The 14,891-nt window shown below is 37.2% G+C and overlaps 2 protein-coding genes across 2 annotated transcripts; both read left to right on the top strand.

Moving 5' to 3' along the window:
• Positions 1–2,794: 2,794 nt before the first annotated feature.
• On the top strand, positions 2,795–4,661 carry LOC147522498 (GDSL-like Lipase/Acylhydrolase superfamily protein). Its single transcript, XM_086593889.1, has 5 exons — positions 2,795–3,139; positions 3,246–3,376; positions 3,472–3,711; positions 3,862–4,111; positions 4,197–4,661. The coding sequence occupies exons 1-5, from the start codon at positions 2,896–2,898 to the stop codon at positions 4,439–4,441; spliced, it is 1,110 nt and encodes a 369-aa protein (XP_086450015.1). The 5' UTR covers positions 2,795–2,895; the 3' UTR covers positions 4,442–4,661.
• Positions 4,662–5,097: 436 nt separating this feature from the next.
• SS2 (starch synthase 2) lies at positions 5,098–12,199 on the top strand. The gene is made up of 8 exons (XM_086593882.1): positions 5,098–5,972; positions 6,603–7,029; positions 7,860–7,924; positions 8,602–8,679; positions 8,763–8,873; positions 9,618–9,662; positions 10,326–10,499; positions 10,915–12,199. The coding sequence occupies exons 1-8, from the start codon at positions 5,664–5,666 to the stop codon at positions 11,869–11,871; spliced, it is 2,166 nt and encodes a 721-aa protein (XP_086450008.1). The 5' UTR covers positions 5,098–5,663; the 3' UTR covers positions 11,872–12,199.
• The last annotated feature ends 2,692 nt before the right edge of the window (positions 12,200–14,891 follow it).

Genomic DNA, 14,891 nt, shown 5'->3' with positions numbered 1-14,891 from the left:
AAGCGGTTTGTGCGGAAATAAGAATCTTGATACAAAGACAATAAACACTTACAGCCTTTTCAATAGACTCCGGCCGTTCCTCAACTTTTGTTTGATGAAGATACGTAGTGAGTGAGTAGCCTGCAACACAATTTCAAGTTCTAAAGGTGAAAAAGGCACCATGGTTATGTCAATGATACAGGTACACTAATATATGGTATCCCCCATATATTTTTTTCCTTTTTCTTGTAGTTCAAAATTACTCAGGTTTCATATGGTTATATCCTTGGACCACTAAAGAACAATGCTCTCGAACAGTACACATCCCATACTTGTTAAAAAAAACTTATGACCCCCAATTCCAGAAAAGAAGAAAAACTGACCTGCCCAAGCAGTTAAAACAGAGCCAATAGAAGTTGCAATAGTAAACACCACCTTATGTCTCTCAAAAACATCCTTCATTATAATAATCAAACAAAACCCAAAAATTAATAAAACTCAACAAAGCAATACCCATCTAGAAAATAACAGTATAAAGAAGGTAGTTTTTTTGGAACCGAAAAAAGAAGATGTGAGTATGTAACATACTGGTTCATGCTGAGCATCTATATGTAAAGATTGAATTAAAAAGAAAGAGGGTTTGAAGAGATGAATTTTACTTTCGAAAAGAGGCTATTGGGCTATTAGTGTCATATTTTACCATTTGTAAGCATTGTATTGTGATCCAAAATCGTCGTCCATTTCGGAAGAATCTCGGCCGAAACAGTTTCCTCTCTAACTTCTTCAATTAGTGCCTTTTGTAACTTAATACCTTCAATATTGAAGTTCCAGTCACATATTCCTCTTATTTACTCCCTCGAGAAAGCTTATCGTAATGCGAGCATATCTTCAACTTTTCACCTTCAATAATACTTTCATACTTTCCGAAAAGAGTAGTAGAAGGAAGCTTCTTCAAAAGTGCTCATTTGTTGGACTTGCGGTTTCTAAAAGCATGCTTCAAAGTCATTAACAACACTTGAGGAAGAGGATATTATGAGAAAGGCGTCATCTTGAAAGAGTTTGAAGAGACGATTTTTTTTATTTTTTTAGAGTTCAATTATTTTGGAAGAAGAATAAGAGAGAGTTTGAACGATACAATTTTTTTTTTTTTTTTTTGAGAGTTGGGAGTGTTTTGTATAATTGAAAAAGAGTAAAGAGATAGGTTTTTAACTATTTTGGGCTACGAACAATTGAAATAGGGCGTATAATTCATTTTTTTAGTTAAAATCTGATGTGTCAGTCTGAGAGAAAAAAGAGGGGCTGACGTGGGTCACTGGGAGCATTCTCAACTACTCAGTATTAATGGTCTTTGATATGCAATGCTTTAAAGTTTAAACTCTGTGTGTACGATTGTACAATATCAACAATACATGGATATGTGATTTTGTGTTCAGGGTAAACTCTTTTTTTGATATAGTGTTCAGTGTAAACTAAATCATGTAGCTAGACGGCTAGAGTGCTAAACCCCGATGTATAGGCCGGGCTCGCCCTTAACAGAAGGCATTGGCTATTTGGCTAGAATAATTTGAGAAGTGAGAACCAGAGCCTCTTAATTATGTACTAATTGTAATATCTAGTAATCAAAAACAGTAATAAGAATGCAGTAAAGACTTATCACTGAGGATTGCTGCCAAATATGTACTAATTATGTACTAATTATGTACTAATTGTACTAATTCCTTAAGACGAAAAACGCAGCCGGTGTGGTTGCTGCCAGCCTCAAGCGTAAGTCTCCCAGGATACAACAGTGGATGAGCGTGTCACCAGCCAATGACCAGCTCTGCAGGAACCCTCAAAGATACTCGGACAAGTTTTTAATCAGAGGAAAATAATGTTGTATTTTTCGTGTTTTTTAAAACAGGAGAGACCTTAGTTTTATAGATCTAAAAAAACGCAACTCAAGGCTAGAGTCAATAAAGCATAAAAGCGCGCAAAAACAAGCCCGATTACTGCATCAAGGAAAGATTTTGTTGCTAATTACGGTTTTGGAAAGAAGACCAAAAGCGAAAAAAACAAGCCCAAGTATTTCCACGCCACAAGCGCGCGTGTGTGGGCACACGCACACTAAGGTTTTCTGGAGCTCCCACCTCCCGAGAGCCCCCAAACCAAGGAGGCCTTGTGTGCGCGCGAGCACCTCCTTATATCTCTCTACACTATCCCTCCATAGGGACACAACCAATATAAACTTAAGAGTCTTAAGTTTAGTAACCAATGTGGGACTAAAGCCCCCCACATTAGAGTGTAGTAGATACAAAAGGTCATGGGTTCAAACCCATGAGGACACAAATTCATTCACATTTCCAACACTAATTACTTAATTTAGTTAATTAGTATCACCAGTCATGTTGTTGAAACTGTTCATCAAACATGCGGACGATGTGCACCAAATTATGGTGCTGTTTAAAATATTAATTAAGCTTAACAAATGTCATCATGGTAATCATAGTCTGCATCCAGCATACAATATGTCCATTAAAACATTTCATTTCCAGTGTCCCTAAGCCGATAAACTAAAGAAATTTGGTCTCAACCCATGTAAATGTGAATTTTGACAGTTTTATAAGCAATTTGAGGACTATAACCCAAGAAACACTTCATGGAATAAGTTCAACTTCCAGACGTATTTTCACTTTGCTTATAGCATATATTGGTTGGTGAAGTAGGTTTACATTTGTAAAGGTTGTTGTATCCAACCCTCTCTACTATTTTCCTCCATCTTGAAGACCTTAGTTTACCATGCAAACCTACTAGTTCAAAGTTTACAAAATCTTCCATGACTCTGCCTTCTTTTGCACTACAAAAGCTATACCTCCTTACAAGGACTCCAGGTAATTTCAGTTAAACTCAAGCTTGTACTTAGCTGCTAAAGTGCCAAAGATGGAGTCCATCAATACAAATATGTTAGTTGCAATTATGATTATATCGGTCTTAGCAATTTTTATGGAGCTAGGCTCTTGCAAGGTGCAATTCATATTTGGGGACTCCCTTTCAGACGTCGGTAACAATAAATACCTTACCAGGAGTTTAGCTACAGCGAATCTTCCATGGTATGGAATCGATTTTGGGAATGGTATGCCTAATGGGAGGTTTACCAATGGTCGAACAGTTGCCGATATAATAGGTAAATATAAGATCAATCTGCTGTTCTAATATTGTAATTTTCGTATATTTGTCACGGTTTTTGTAGGATCGTTCTAAGCAATTAAGCTTGTGTTTTATTTTTTTAGGTGACAGAATGGGTCTTCCTAGACCACCTGCATTCCTAGAACCAACTCTAACTGAGGACATAATACTAGCAAATGGAGTGAATTATGCGTCTGGTGGTGGTGGTATCTTAAATGATACTGGAAACTTGTTTGTAAGCTGGCCTTGAACAGTCTTCATCACATTGGTTCTAAATTAAAATGTTTTGAAGTATATCACTGATGAGTTAGTTTGATTTTCTTTCTTCAGATCCAAAGATTTTCACTCTATAAGCAAATTGAGCTATTTCAAGGAACACAAACTTTAATCCAAAATAAAATCGGCCACAACGCATCACAGAAGTTCTTCGCCGAATCAAATTATGTAGTTGCTTTAGGGAGCAATGATTTCATTAACAACTACTTGCTACCTGTTTACCGCGATTCTTGGACGTACAATGACAACACTTTTGTCGCATATTTAATGGAAACACTAGGCAAACAACTCAAGGTAAACTAATCCAACGTAATACATTGACATTCAAGGGAGATCTACTCATCTACAGGTTTAAATGGTAGTCCACATGCAAACTAGGTTTGCGTTTGATAATCCTGGATGATTGATCTGATCTAATTGTTATTTGGCTGTGTTATTTTGTAGCTGTTATATGGCCTAGGCGCCCGACAAATGACTATATTTGGGCTAGGCCCTATGGGTTGTATACCTCTCCAGCGTGTCTTAAGTACGTCAGGAGATTGCCAGGACAGAACTAATAAACTTGCACTCAGTTTCAACAAAGCTGGGAACAATCTCGTAGCTGACTTAACAAAGACCCTTCCTAATTCAAATTTTAAGTTCGGAGATGCTTATGAGGTTGTGGCAGATGTAATCAGCCATCCAGTAAGATATGGTATGTATGCACAAAATGTTAGTCCATTTTCCTGTGATGCTTTTCATGACATTATTTCCATTCACATTCATTTGTATGTTTTCAGGATTTAACAACTCAGACTCCCCATGTTGTTCATTTGGACGAATTCGACCAGCTCTTACTTGCATTCCTGCTTCAAGTTTGTGCGAAGATAGAAGCAAGTATGTTTTTTGGGATGAGTACCACCCTTCAGATAGAGCTAATGAGATGATTGCAACTGAAATCATCAGAAAACTTGGGTTTTTGTATAATGGAACTAATCTTGCTCCTTCACCAGCACCAGCTGCCGCTCCCTCCTCAGGAGATTAGTCCACTGAACGGTACCTTATATGCGTACGACCATATTACATCGCTGCTGCGTACTTTATAGAGAATGTAAACTGTGGATACTCTGCATTGAGACAGAGGCTGTACTAAGCAATATTGGTTATGACAATAGTTTTCAAGAATCAGTGTGTGGCCATAAGTAAATAACTATACCATCTTGTAAGTTGCTACGATATAAATTTGAGCTTATATTCTGATCGAATTGCAAACATCTGTTTTTTTTTTGGGTGCAAACTTCTGCTTGCAGTCACCAGTGTGGGCATTGCCTCAGATTGATCAAGCTTCGTAATCAATAAGTCAACTTTGATTCACGATCATAAGTTGCTAATGCGGCTTCCATGGTTGACAGGAATGTAACAGGATAATGGCTTACTTCATTACAACGAGAGAGGGATGTAAAGTATGTAACCAATACGAAAATATATAGTAGTTAACTGAAGTAGTTGTTTATGGTGAGCTAATACTGCACCAAGACTCAACCAACTAGTAAATAAATATTGCAAGACCAATATTTCCTTGAATCACTCTGTCACATCGATTTAAGTCGTCCTAGGATCCTATCCCCTTGAGCCACAGGTCCACAAGGTAGTACTGGCAAAATAGATACCACAAAGGTACTACTAACAGAATTTTTCCTTGTGCAATTGCGTTCAGGCAATGTATTCTGGCTGCACCTGTTTTAGTAAGTACTAACTTTCTAGTAAGTACTAACTTTTCCTCCTTATGTTTGTGCTTTTTGCTATGTATGTATAAAGCACCTCCAAAATTCTTTTCTGTGGGGGACTTGCCACTTGTCATGAAATGATTAGACTAGCTTAATTATCTGTTCTAAGGCTGACCTTATATATTACATTAATATCGCCCATTCTTTCATGATCGTTCAATTAAGCATGCATTGAGTTCCGTTGTTTACACGCACAAAACAAAACAAATGTGTCTCCAACATAGGTTCTTTCCACGTGTTTATTATTAGTCCAAATACAAATGTTGTCAGCCTCTCATTCCATCATCATCGAAATCATGGGCCCATTTAACAGACAGCACACAACTTGAAGAAATTTGTTCAGTTTAATCACTGTTTCATAAACTGGGCCATCCTTAAAACATCATTTTGGTATGTATTAATTTCTCATTTCTTTTAGACAATTTAACAAACATATGTGTGGCATCTATTGGATCACTTTCTTTCGTCGCCGAGACCGGAATGGACACTTCATTGCTTCATTTTCATCGTCCTAGATTCATGTTTGTAGCTTCTAATGGAAGAACTAGTCTTGATTTAGTATCAAATTTTGGGGTTTGGAAGAATGTAGATAGAGAGAAGACGATAGGGTGTATAGGGGTGTCGTTAAAATGCGAGAAAATGGTTAGAAGACATTGGAGAAGTAATAAGAGAGCAATGAGAATGAATGCTGGAAAAGGGGAGGATCAAAATGAATCAGAAGATGCATTTGAAGCTACTATTGAGAAGAGCAAGAAAGTGTTAGCTGTGCAGAAACAACTACTTGAGCAGGTACTTGTTATCCTTCTTTGTACTTGAGCGTATATCAATTTGTTCCATAATTTCATCTTCCTCTATGAAAACTAATTATACTCGCATCTTAGTATGTAGCCCTCCATAGAAATAGAGTGGTCATGTCTGCATTGGTGCTTTGCATGGATGTAAACTCCAGGCACCAGCTAGCTTCGTTTGGCAAGTTTTTCGAACGTTTCAACATAAAACCCATCAGCACCCATAAAAAGGAATAGGTATAAAGTACCAAATATGCAGACTCCTGTATAGACAAAGCCTTACTGAAGTGTTTTGGCGTGAATTTGACATGCTTGACCAGGACATTATTTTGATCAAGGCAAATGTTTAGAAAGTCCTTCTGAATTGATTTCACCATAATCCTCTGGGCCTGGTCAATGCTCCTCTCTCTTTTTTTTCATCATAATGACAAATTGTTCATACAGATTTGGACATTTTCCGCTATTATTTCTGGTTCTGATCGCGTGCAATAATGAAACCTGTTTTACCTCGAGCATTTAGTACTCTGGGTCTTCTTTTGCCAAATATTATACTATTGTTTCTGCAGTTTGTCAGCCTTCACCTTCTGTGTAAAATCTAATAGTTTTCTTCAAATCCCTTGTCCTTTTGCAGATTGCAGAGAGAAGGAAAATAGTTTCGTCCATAAAAAATAGTATTATCAGCACAGAAGAGGATGTGGCTTCTTATAATGCTTCTGATGATGTTAATGTAAAACGTTTTGGTGAATCAGATGAGGAACCTGAACGAAGTTTACCTCTGGAGTTGTATTCCTCAGATGTAAACTTCCCGATTGTAGGGAAAATTGTTTCCGACTCAGTTCAGTCAGATGTATTGCCATCTTTTCTTTCCAAAACCTCTGAAAGCCATGTATTAGACAATAATGACAAAGAGAAGTTAGAAGAAACATGTTTTGAGGATGTGAATGTTGAAACTAATATAGCTCCTGGAGAAGAAGAAGCCAAACCACCTCCCTTGGCTGGGGCTAATGTCATGAATATCATATTGGTAGCCGCAGAATGTGCTCCTTGGTCCAAAACAGGTATATTGCTACCAGAAGTACGTGGCTGGATTTCATGTCTAACTAATCATTAGTGCTATTTGGTCACTAAGCTAATATTCGTTGTTCTTTCACTAGAATGGTTCATGTACCTATATCTTTTCATTTGTCTATTCACTAGATATGATTCATTGTATCTCCTTTCCTTTTTATTTAACTGCTTTAAACATTTGCACGTCACGAATATGTCTGTTTCTGTGCCTCCATTTGCTAGTTGTATGGATATCAAGTCTATTAGGTAGATAGTGAGAACAGGTTGTTGTGGGAAGTGGCACATACTTGTACATTGCAATTTCCCAACATTGAATGGGGATGTCTTATATGATCTTGGCCTAACATTGACCCAAATTGGCTATCCGAGCTGCTCCATCACAATTTTTTGTTTCTGAGGAAAGAAGTGGCAAATAGACCAGAAGGAAATCAGTAGATCTGTGGTTTTATTCTTTATGATGTCTATTCCCAATTGAATCCAACATAGAGGATTTTCTACTAGTGATCCACTACATCGTTGATCAGACCCCATAAGATTTTGTTAATATTTATATACTTAATACATTTGATTACTTTTGAGGTCATCATGTTGATACCTTGTAAGTCAGATCCGTATTGGAACATATATGCATGCGTATTCAAGTCATATCCATATTGGAAATGACGTGCATGCATATTCATTTTTCATTCTATGTTTGTTCTATACTTTCTTGGCATGCATATAAACTTTGTTTGTTTAGCATCTTATTGGTGCATTCCACATTGTTGTCTACAGCTTCATTTTTAAATGTGGGAATCTGATTGTTGGTGAGTTGTCTTAGGTGGGCTTGGAGATGTAGCTGGGGCTTTACCAAAGGCTTTGGCTCGCCGTGGACATAGAGTCATGGTAAAGTGTTACTTATATAGTTATATAAATATTATCTCCTAATGAAAAGAGCTTCACATGGTCTTCTGGCAGTAAATAATTTTAAACCTATCCTTCATCAAGTTGCCTTTTCTCAAAAAGTGATCTCTCGAGTCATTAAATAGGATACTAGTCATGCATAAATACATTGGGTATAAATTTATTTTCTTCCGAGCATGGCTAGTGGGCCTACCGGAAAGACCTTGGAGGTTATCCCAAGAGCGTCTTGAGTTCGAGTTCAAGTATGGGGTTGGGAGGGGTTATGGGTAGAGATTTAGTTTATTCTATACTTCACTCAAGAGAAAATCATAAAGTTGGTTTAGCATAGTCTGGAGAAGGGGCATCATGGATAGGAATTTAGCATAGAATCAAATATAACGAGTGCAAAGGGTAATGAATGCAAGAGGTGTACAGACAAACCCTTCCATTCATTATGCAGACTTGGTCTTTACTTTTCTCAAAAACAAATCATAGGGTTGTTTCTATGCATTTGATATCCATGTTGACATATGTTTCTAGACTTAAATTGGTAGATTGATGTTTAAAGAACCTGGACACGTGGATAGTAAAATCAGTCCTCGGTTTATGACTATACAGCATAAGATGTCTTGACTTTCTCCCTATAGTCAAATTGACAAAAACTGTTCTCCCTGTTTTAGGTTGTCGTACCACGATACAGTAATTATGCTGAACTTTCGGATACAGGAGTGCGCAGGAGGTATAATATCACTGGCCAGGTATGCAGGAAAAGCATTTATCTTCTATTGCCTTGCTTCTAGATTAGTTGCTGTGATTACATAATTTTCAACGAATTTTGCAGGATGTTGAAGTTACTTACCATCGGACCTATATTGATGGTGTGGATTTTGTTTTCATAGACAACCATATGTTTCACCATATTGAGCATAATATTTATGGAGGGGAGCGAGTGGTAAGATCTTCCTCTTCCCTGCAAGGATGCTCTTTATCATATATCTTTTATTATTTCCTTGTAAACTCATGTTTAGAAAAGCAGTAATCAGACTTGGGCTATATAACTCGATTCTTACTGTAACATCTATAATCCATATCATGCTGTGGCTTGTGTACAGAAGGCTAGAAGCCTAGAACACCTCTTAATAGGTTTCACTAAAAATACACTAGAGGCTGTACAGTGGCCCTCTGGTCATGGCTTTAGTAGGTGTTCCCAAGGTCTAGGGGATCAATTCTCACTCTCACCTGGGGGTTGGGGAGAATAAATTAGGATAATTAAGTTCTACCTATTAAAAAACACTTAAATTCTAAGTTACATTGACACGGACACGTGTGTCCATATCCGACACAGATACGGAGTGTCTTACACAGTGAAATATCAAAAACTAAGGTATATCACACACAATATGTGTCCGTGTGTCCGATACGGACACGTGGATACGTGTCCGACACAGATTATTTTTGAAATATGGTGTGTCCATGTAACATAGCTTAAATTATTGTTTGTTAACATTCTTCGTATATATTTTCTTACATGACCTATGCGCTTTCGATTTGCTACCTTGATGACCCAAACAACATAACGTAGTCAGTGTAGATTTTATTAAATTGACCCAAGGGGTTGTCTTGGGGTCCTATCCGAACAGAGATACTCAATTTATTTGGTTGTCAGTTTCAACATTTTTTACCTCATTATTTGCAGGAAATACTAAGGCGCATGATTTTGTTCTGCAAAGCAGCGGTGGAGGTATAATCCTGGACCAACTTGTAGATAAGAAATACTTTAAAAGCTTTATATATGCCGTGTTCATGATTAAATCTTAGCATATGTATTTTTACATTATCGTTCTACCAATTTTTTCAGTATAGACATTAATATATTAGTAGATACAGTTTATTTATTCAATAGGAAGAGATTAAAGGCATAAGTTAGTTGAGCATTTGGATTTTGGATTTCCTTTAGGTTGAGTTCATTTACTAAATACAACAAATTACACAGAGCGTAAGAAATTTCTAGTTGCGAATTCTTATGATCTGCCCGTTGCTCAAATTTCTGGCGTTGTAAATCCTGTATGTGCTTCCGCTTTACTTTCATGTGTACCATTTACTCTGTCGTTAATTCATACCCAACTTGGCATGTCCAGTCAGTTTCCTGTAAACGAGCCATGCTAATTGTTAAAAGAATAGTAGTAACAAGATTACAAGATTTGTTAATGCTTGCCACTCCATGAATTATGTTATCATGAATCACTTGCAAACTTCAGTTGGCATTCCTGGTCATTAATAATAATTATAGTAACTGTTTCTTCTTAACTGTGATGTATTTGAAGTGAGGCTACTGTGTATAACTTCATGAATTTTGCTCTCTGTTTTGAAGTAGCATCTAAAGTAAAGACGTTAACCTCTTCAGGTGCCTTGGTATGTTCCATGTGGTGGTGTGTGCTATGGCGATGGAAATTTGGTTTTCATTGCTAATGATTGGCACACTGCATTGTTGCCGGTTTATCTTAAGGCGTACTATCGTGACAATGGTTTAATGAGTTACACCCGATCAGTTCTTGTGATTCACAACATAGCACACCAGGTCAGTTTCACAAGCTTCAGTACTTTATCAATTACTAATTTACTAGCATATATCGATTCCTTTTTGTTTTTGGTTAGTATAGATCAATATTGAGAGGTTTTATCAAAATTTTGTAATTTTTACTTTTGCTTTGGATTTGATACGTGTATTTATTGCACTGCGACTAACACCAAATCAAGAATTACTCATTTTCCCTGCTAAATCTAAGTCCATTTGCTGTAAATTTTATAAATAATTCAGGAGTTGGTTTTTTTTCGGTTGTATGACATAAAATGACCAGTGTTTGAGTGGAATGCTCCTTACTATTTCAGATTTCTAGCAGGGCCAAGCTGCTTTCACTTATTTTTGCTATTAACCTACAGAGCCCAATCACGAGCATTTTTCAGCTATATATTTATCCATATTTCTGTTCCAGGGACGTGGTCCAGTCACTGATTTCTCAAGCATGGATCTGCCTGGACATTACATAGACCTTTTCAAATTATATGATCCGATTGGTGGAGAGCACTGCAATATCTTTGCAGCTGGCCTAAAAGCAGCAGATCGGATAGTTACTGTAAGCCATGGATATGCATGGGAACTCAAAACCTTAGACGGTGGTTGGGGCCTTCATGGGATCATAAATGAAAACCATTGGAAACTCAGTGGAATTGTGAATGGGATTGATGTGAAAGAGTGGAACCCACAAGTCGATTCTCACCTGCAGTCTGATGGTTACTCCAACTACTCACTGGAAAACCTGCAGACGGGAAAACCCAAGTGCAAGAAAGCCTTACAGAAGGAGCTTGGCCTTCCCATTCGGCACAATGTCCCATTAATTGGTTTTATTGGGAGGCTGGACGACCAGAAAGGTGTTGATCTCATAGCTGAGGCGATACCTTGGATGGTGGGTCAGGATGTGCAGCTGGTCATGTTAGGTACTGGGAGACCTGACCTGGAGAACATGCTCAGGAACTTTGAGAATCAATACCACGACAGGATTAGAGGATGGGTTGGTTTCTCAGTGGAGATGGCTCACCGGATTACAGCTGGTGCAGATATCCTACTCATGCCCTCCAGATTTGAACCTTGTGGCCTGAACCAGCTTTATGCAATGGGTTATGGGACCATCCCTGTTGTTCATGCTGTTGGTGGACTGAGAGATACTGTGCAGCCATTTGATCCGTTCAACGAATCAGGGGTTGGGTGGACATTTGACAGTGCTGAGACGAATAAGCTAATACATGCATTAGGGAATTGCTTATACACGTACCGAGAGTACAAGACCAGTTGGGAAGGAATCCAAAAACGTGGAATGATGCAAGACCTTAGTTGGGATAATGCTGCTCAGAATTACGAGGATGTCCTTGTTGCTGCTAAGTTCCATTGGTGAATGAATGATTCTGAAAATTTTGGGATGGGCAGTTTCTGCTTTTCTGGATCTGTACATTAAGTTGGCATGTCTCTTCACGGGCGTTTACATATTTTAAAAGAATCAAATGCGTTTACATATTTTAAAAGAATCAAATGTCCTAGAGTAGTTCTGTAAAGGAAATGCCATTGTTATCATTCTGATGAATATTGTAGAGCCCTTATTTTTCTTGCGTGCTTAAGGTTGCATGAACAGAAGCCTGCATTGCTAGACTCCTGAAACCACCAAACCTTTTATTGTATGATGATATGACGGTCGTTTCATTACTGAATACACCCACGTTGGGTCATCCATTGTTGTTATCTCTGCGTATGATGGAATTACCTAACCAAGTTGTCGAATTGGAAGAAACATACAGCTAATGTGCTACAGCTACTTTCAGTTGAAAATTGAACGGTCCTAACCTTTTGATGAATCTGGAACTTGAACATGGGTTTTGGCAAGTTAAAAATGCTAGGTTGAACAGATTTTTACAATGCATGTTAAGGAGATGGATGAATATTTGTTTTCTGTTTTGGTTGGATCGTGCCAGTATTTAATCATTGTATTCCCTGGATATTTTCTACTGGCTTGTTCTACTCTGTCTACTTTAACTATTTTCCCTTGTAAAAAGAACTTAGAGCATTTTTAGGTGAGATACTATCCTAGCATCAAACACCAAATAATCAATAATTTAGTGTTTTTTCATTTTCAAAAGAGACACATGTTGATGAAAACACCAAACCAAATACCAAATCGGCCAAAATTTGGTTCCAGCTTTGGTTATCAAATCTCTTTCGTGGTTTTTTGAACACCACATGGGCTTGGGCTAGAGTGTGGGTTTCAATCAGGCGGTTTTGCGAAAACCGCGTGAAAGATTTAGAAAAAAAAAAAAAAAAAAAAATTGATGTGCGACACATTGCACGGTTTCTGAAAAATCGCGTGGGCTTGGGCTTTTAAGATATGCTTCAGTGGCGCAGTTTTAAGAAAGTCGTGTGGACTATATGGCGCGGTTTATCCAAAACCGTGTCATTTGATGTCGAACATTTGATGTTTCTCCTGAAGGTGGTTGGTGTTTCTCCTGAAGTTGGTTGGTGATTTTTTGTTTGGTTAAAAAATTTGGTGTTTTTTTTATTTCTCTTCTAAAAATGCTCTTAATACAATAATTTTTTGGGTTTCTTAGGTTTTGGTCATAATGGGTATTTGGGGTTTGGTCTGTACTAATCGACCTATAATTATGTTTTGGTCCTCCTAAATCATCTTGATTAAAACCTAATAAGTTGATTAGTGCATACCAAACCCCAAATACTTATTATTTAGAAAAACCAAAATCTAATATATTATCTACGGTTCCACATTAATGCTTTACAATTTTTCTTGTTAACTTCAATGATATACGAAGATTCTCAAACTGTTGGACACGATATGTTATTATAACCAAATACGTATATAACTGATGAAACAAATTATTGTAGTTTAGAAGATGATCTCATACTGGTCCAAGTCGATCTCTATTCAAAAGCGCATTTAGATTGATCGATGGATTTACTTCCATAACAACTCGATAATGGCCTTTAATTTAAATATGATACTTTTAAATTGACTTTATATTAGCATCTCATTTGCGCTGCAAACTCTTTTGCTGTTATAAGCCCTGCTTACAACGTGGTATGTGCTAGCTAGTGGTACTTGTGTCATTGTGTGGCTGCTGCGAGTTGAACCCTGCATAGTCCTTGTTTTGATCCCAAAGCAGAAAACTTTGTTGCTATAATGGTATGCGTTTGGAATAATCCATATAAGTTAGCTATATAAGTTAGCTATGTGAGATCACGGGAAGGACTACTCAATTTCCTCCACTGGGATGTGTGGAACTCAGAATTAACTCCTAGTCTCTGTTTCTGTTTTAAAGGTGAGTAAATAAAATATTCCATGCATTGCAACTCTCTCCAGCTGCTCCAACCTTTGAAAGTAATTCATGGATATTTGGTCGAACGGAATACATCCTACAATCGTTCATAATTGTCATTATTAAGTGATAGAATAATATAGCAGAGACAAACATGTATCCGTTTCGTCCATATAATATGGGTTTTCACTAATTCCATCTTGAAGGGTGATTTTTAACCCAGATAACTCTTGTGATAGTGAAAAACTTGAGCAGAGCATGTAATAGTGTTGAGGGTTTTTTAGGTTTTGGTCCTCTTAAATAATAGGTATTTGGGGTTTGGTATGCACTAATCGACTTGTTAGGTTTTGGACCTCCTAATCATTTTGACTAACAGCCAGTACAAACAATCAATTTGGTGCAGTTAGTCAAGATAATTTAATAGGACCAAATCCTAATAAGTCAATTAGTACGGACCAAACTCCAAATATCCATTATTTAAGAAGACCATAACCTAAAAAACCATATATTATTTTTCAGTGTACAACATAATACATTTTCAAACTTAACGAGTTCTTAAAATGATAAGTAATTCCCAAAACAACAATGCAAGGCAATGATCTGTTGAGTTTTGCCATTTTCTTTCGCCTGAATACTTCTGCCATTTTGTAGTTCTCATTTTTTTTTTGGATGAACAAATTGATTGCATTACTTAAAAGATGGAACCCTACAAATCAAACAAAAAACACGAAAACAGAAAATACATGGTAGAAACATCATTAAAACAACCACAAGGGAAACACATAGAAGCCAAGTATGCTTGAGATAAAATCCCCTTGAATAAAGCTCCCAATAACAGTACAAATCTAAAATCTTCAAACCGTACGTCTTCCCCACTAGAGTTAGTTCAGCATCGATCACCCAAGAGTTTTGATTCTCCCAAAAAGAAGAACACCAAAGATCTCTACATTTAAGACTTAAAAAGGTTAATATGTGAGTTAAACACATCAAGGTAGGCTTCAAGCCATCAAATTTAGGGTCGCGATAATTTATTTGACTAGAAACGATAACACGACACTTTATTTATAGGGTCCCTTATTTATATTTATTCATCAAC

This window comes from Coptis chinensis, chromosome 1 (genome assembly GCF_015680905.1).
Source record: "Coptis chinensis isolate HL-2020 chromosome 1, ASM1568090v1, whole genome shotgun sequence".
Taxonomy (NCBI): Eukaryota; Viridiplantae; Streptophyta; class Magnoliopsida; order Ranunculales; family Ranunculaceae; genus Coptis; species Coptis chinensis.
This window is presented reverse-complemented; position numbering and strand designations above follow the sequence as displayed.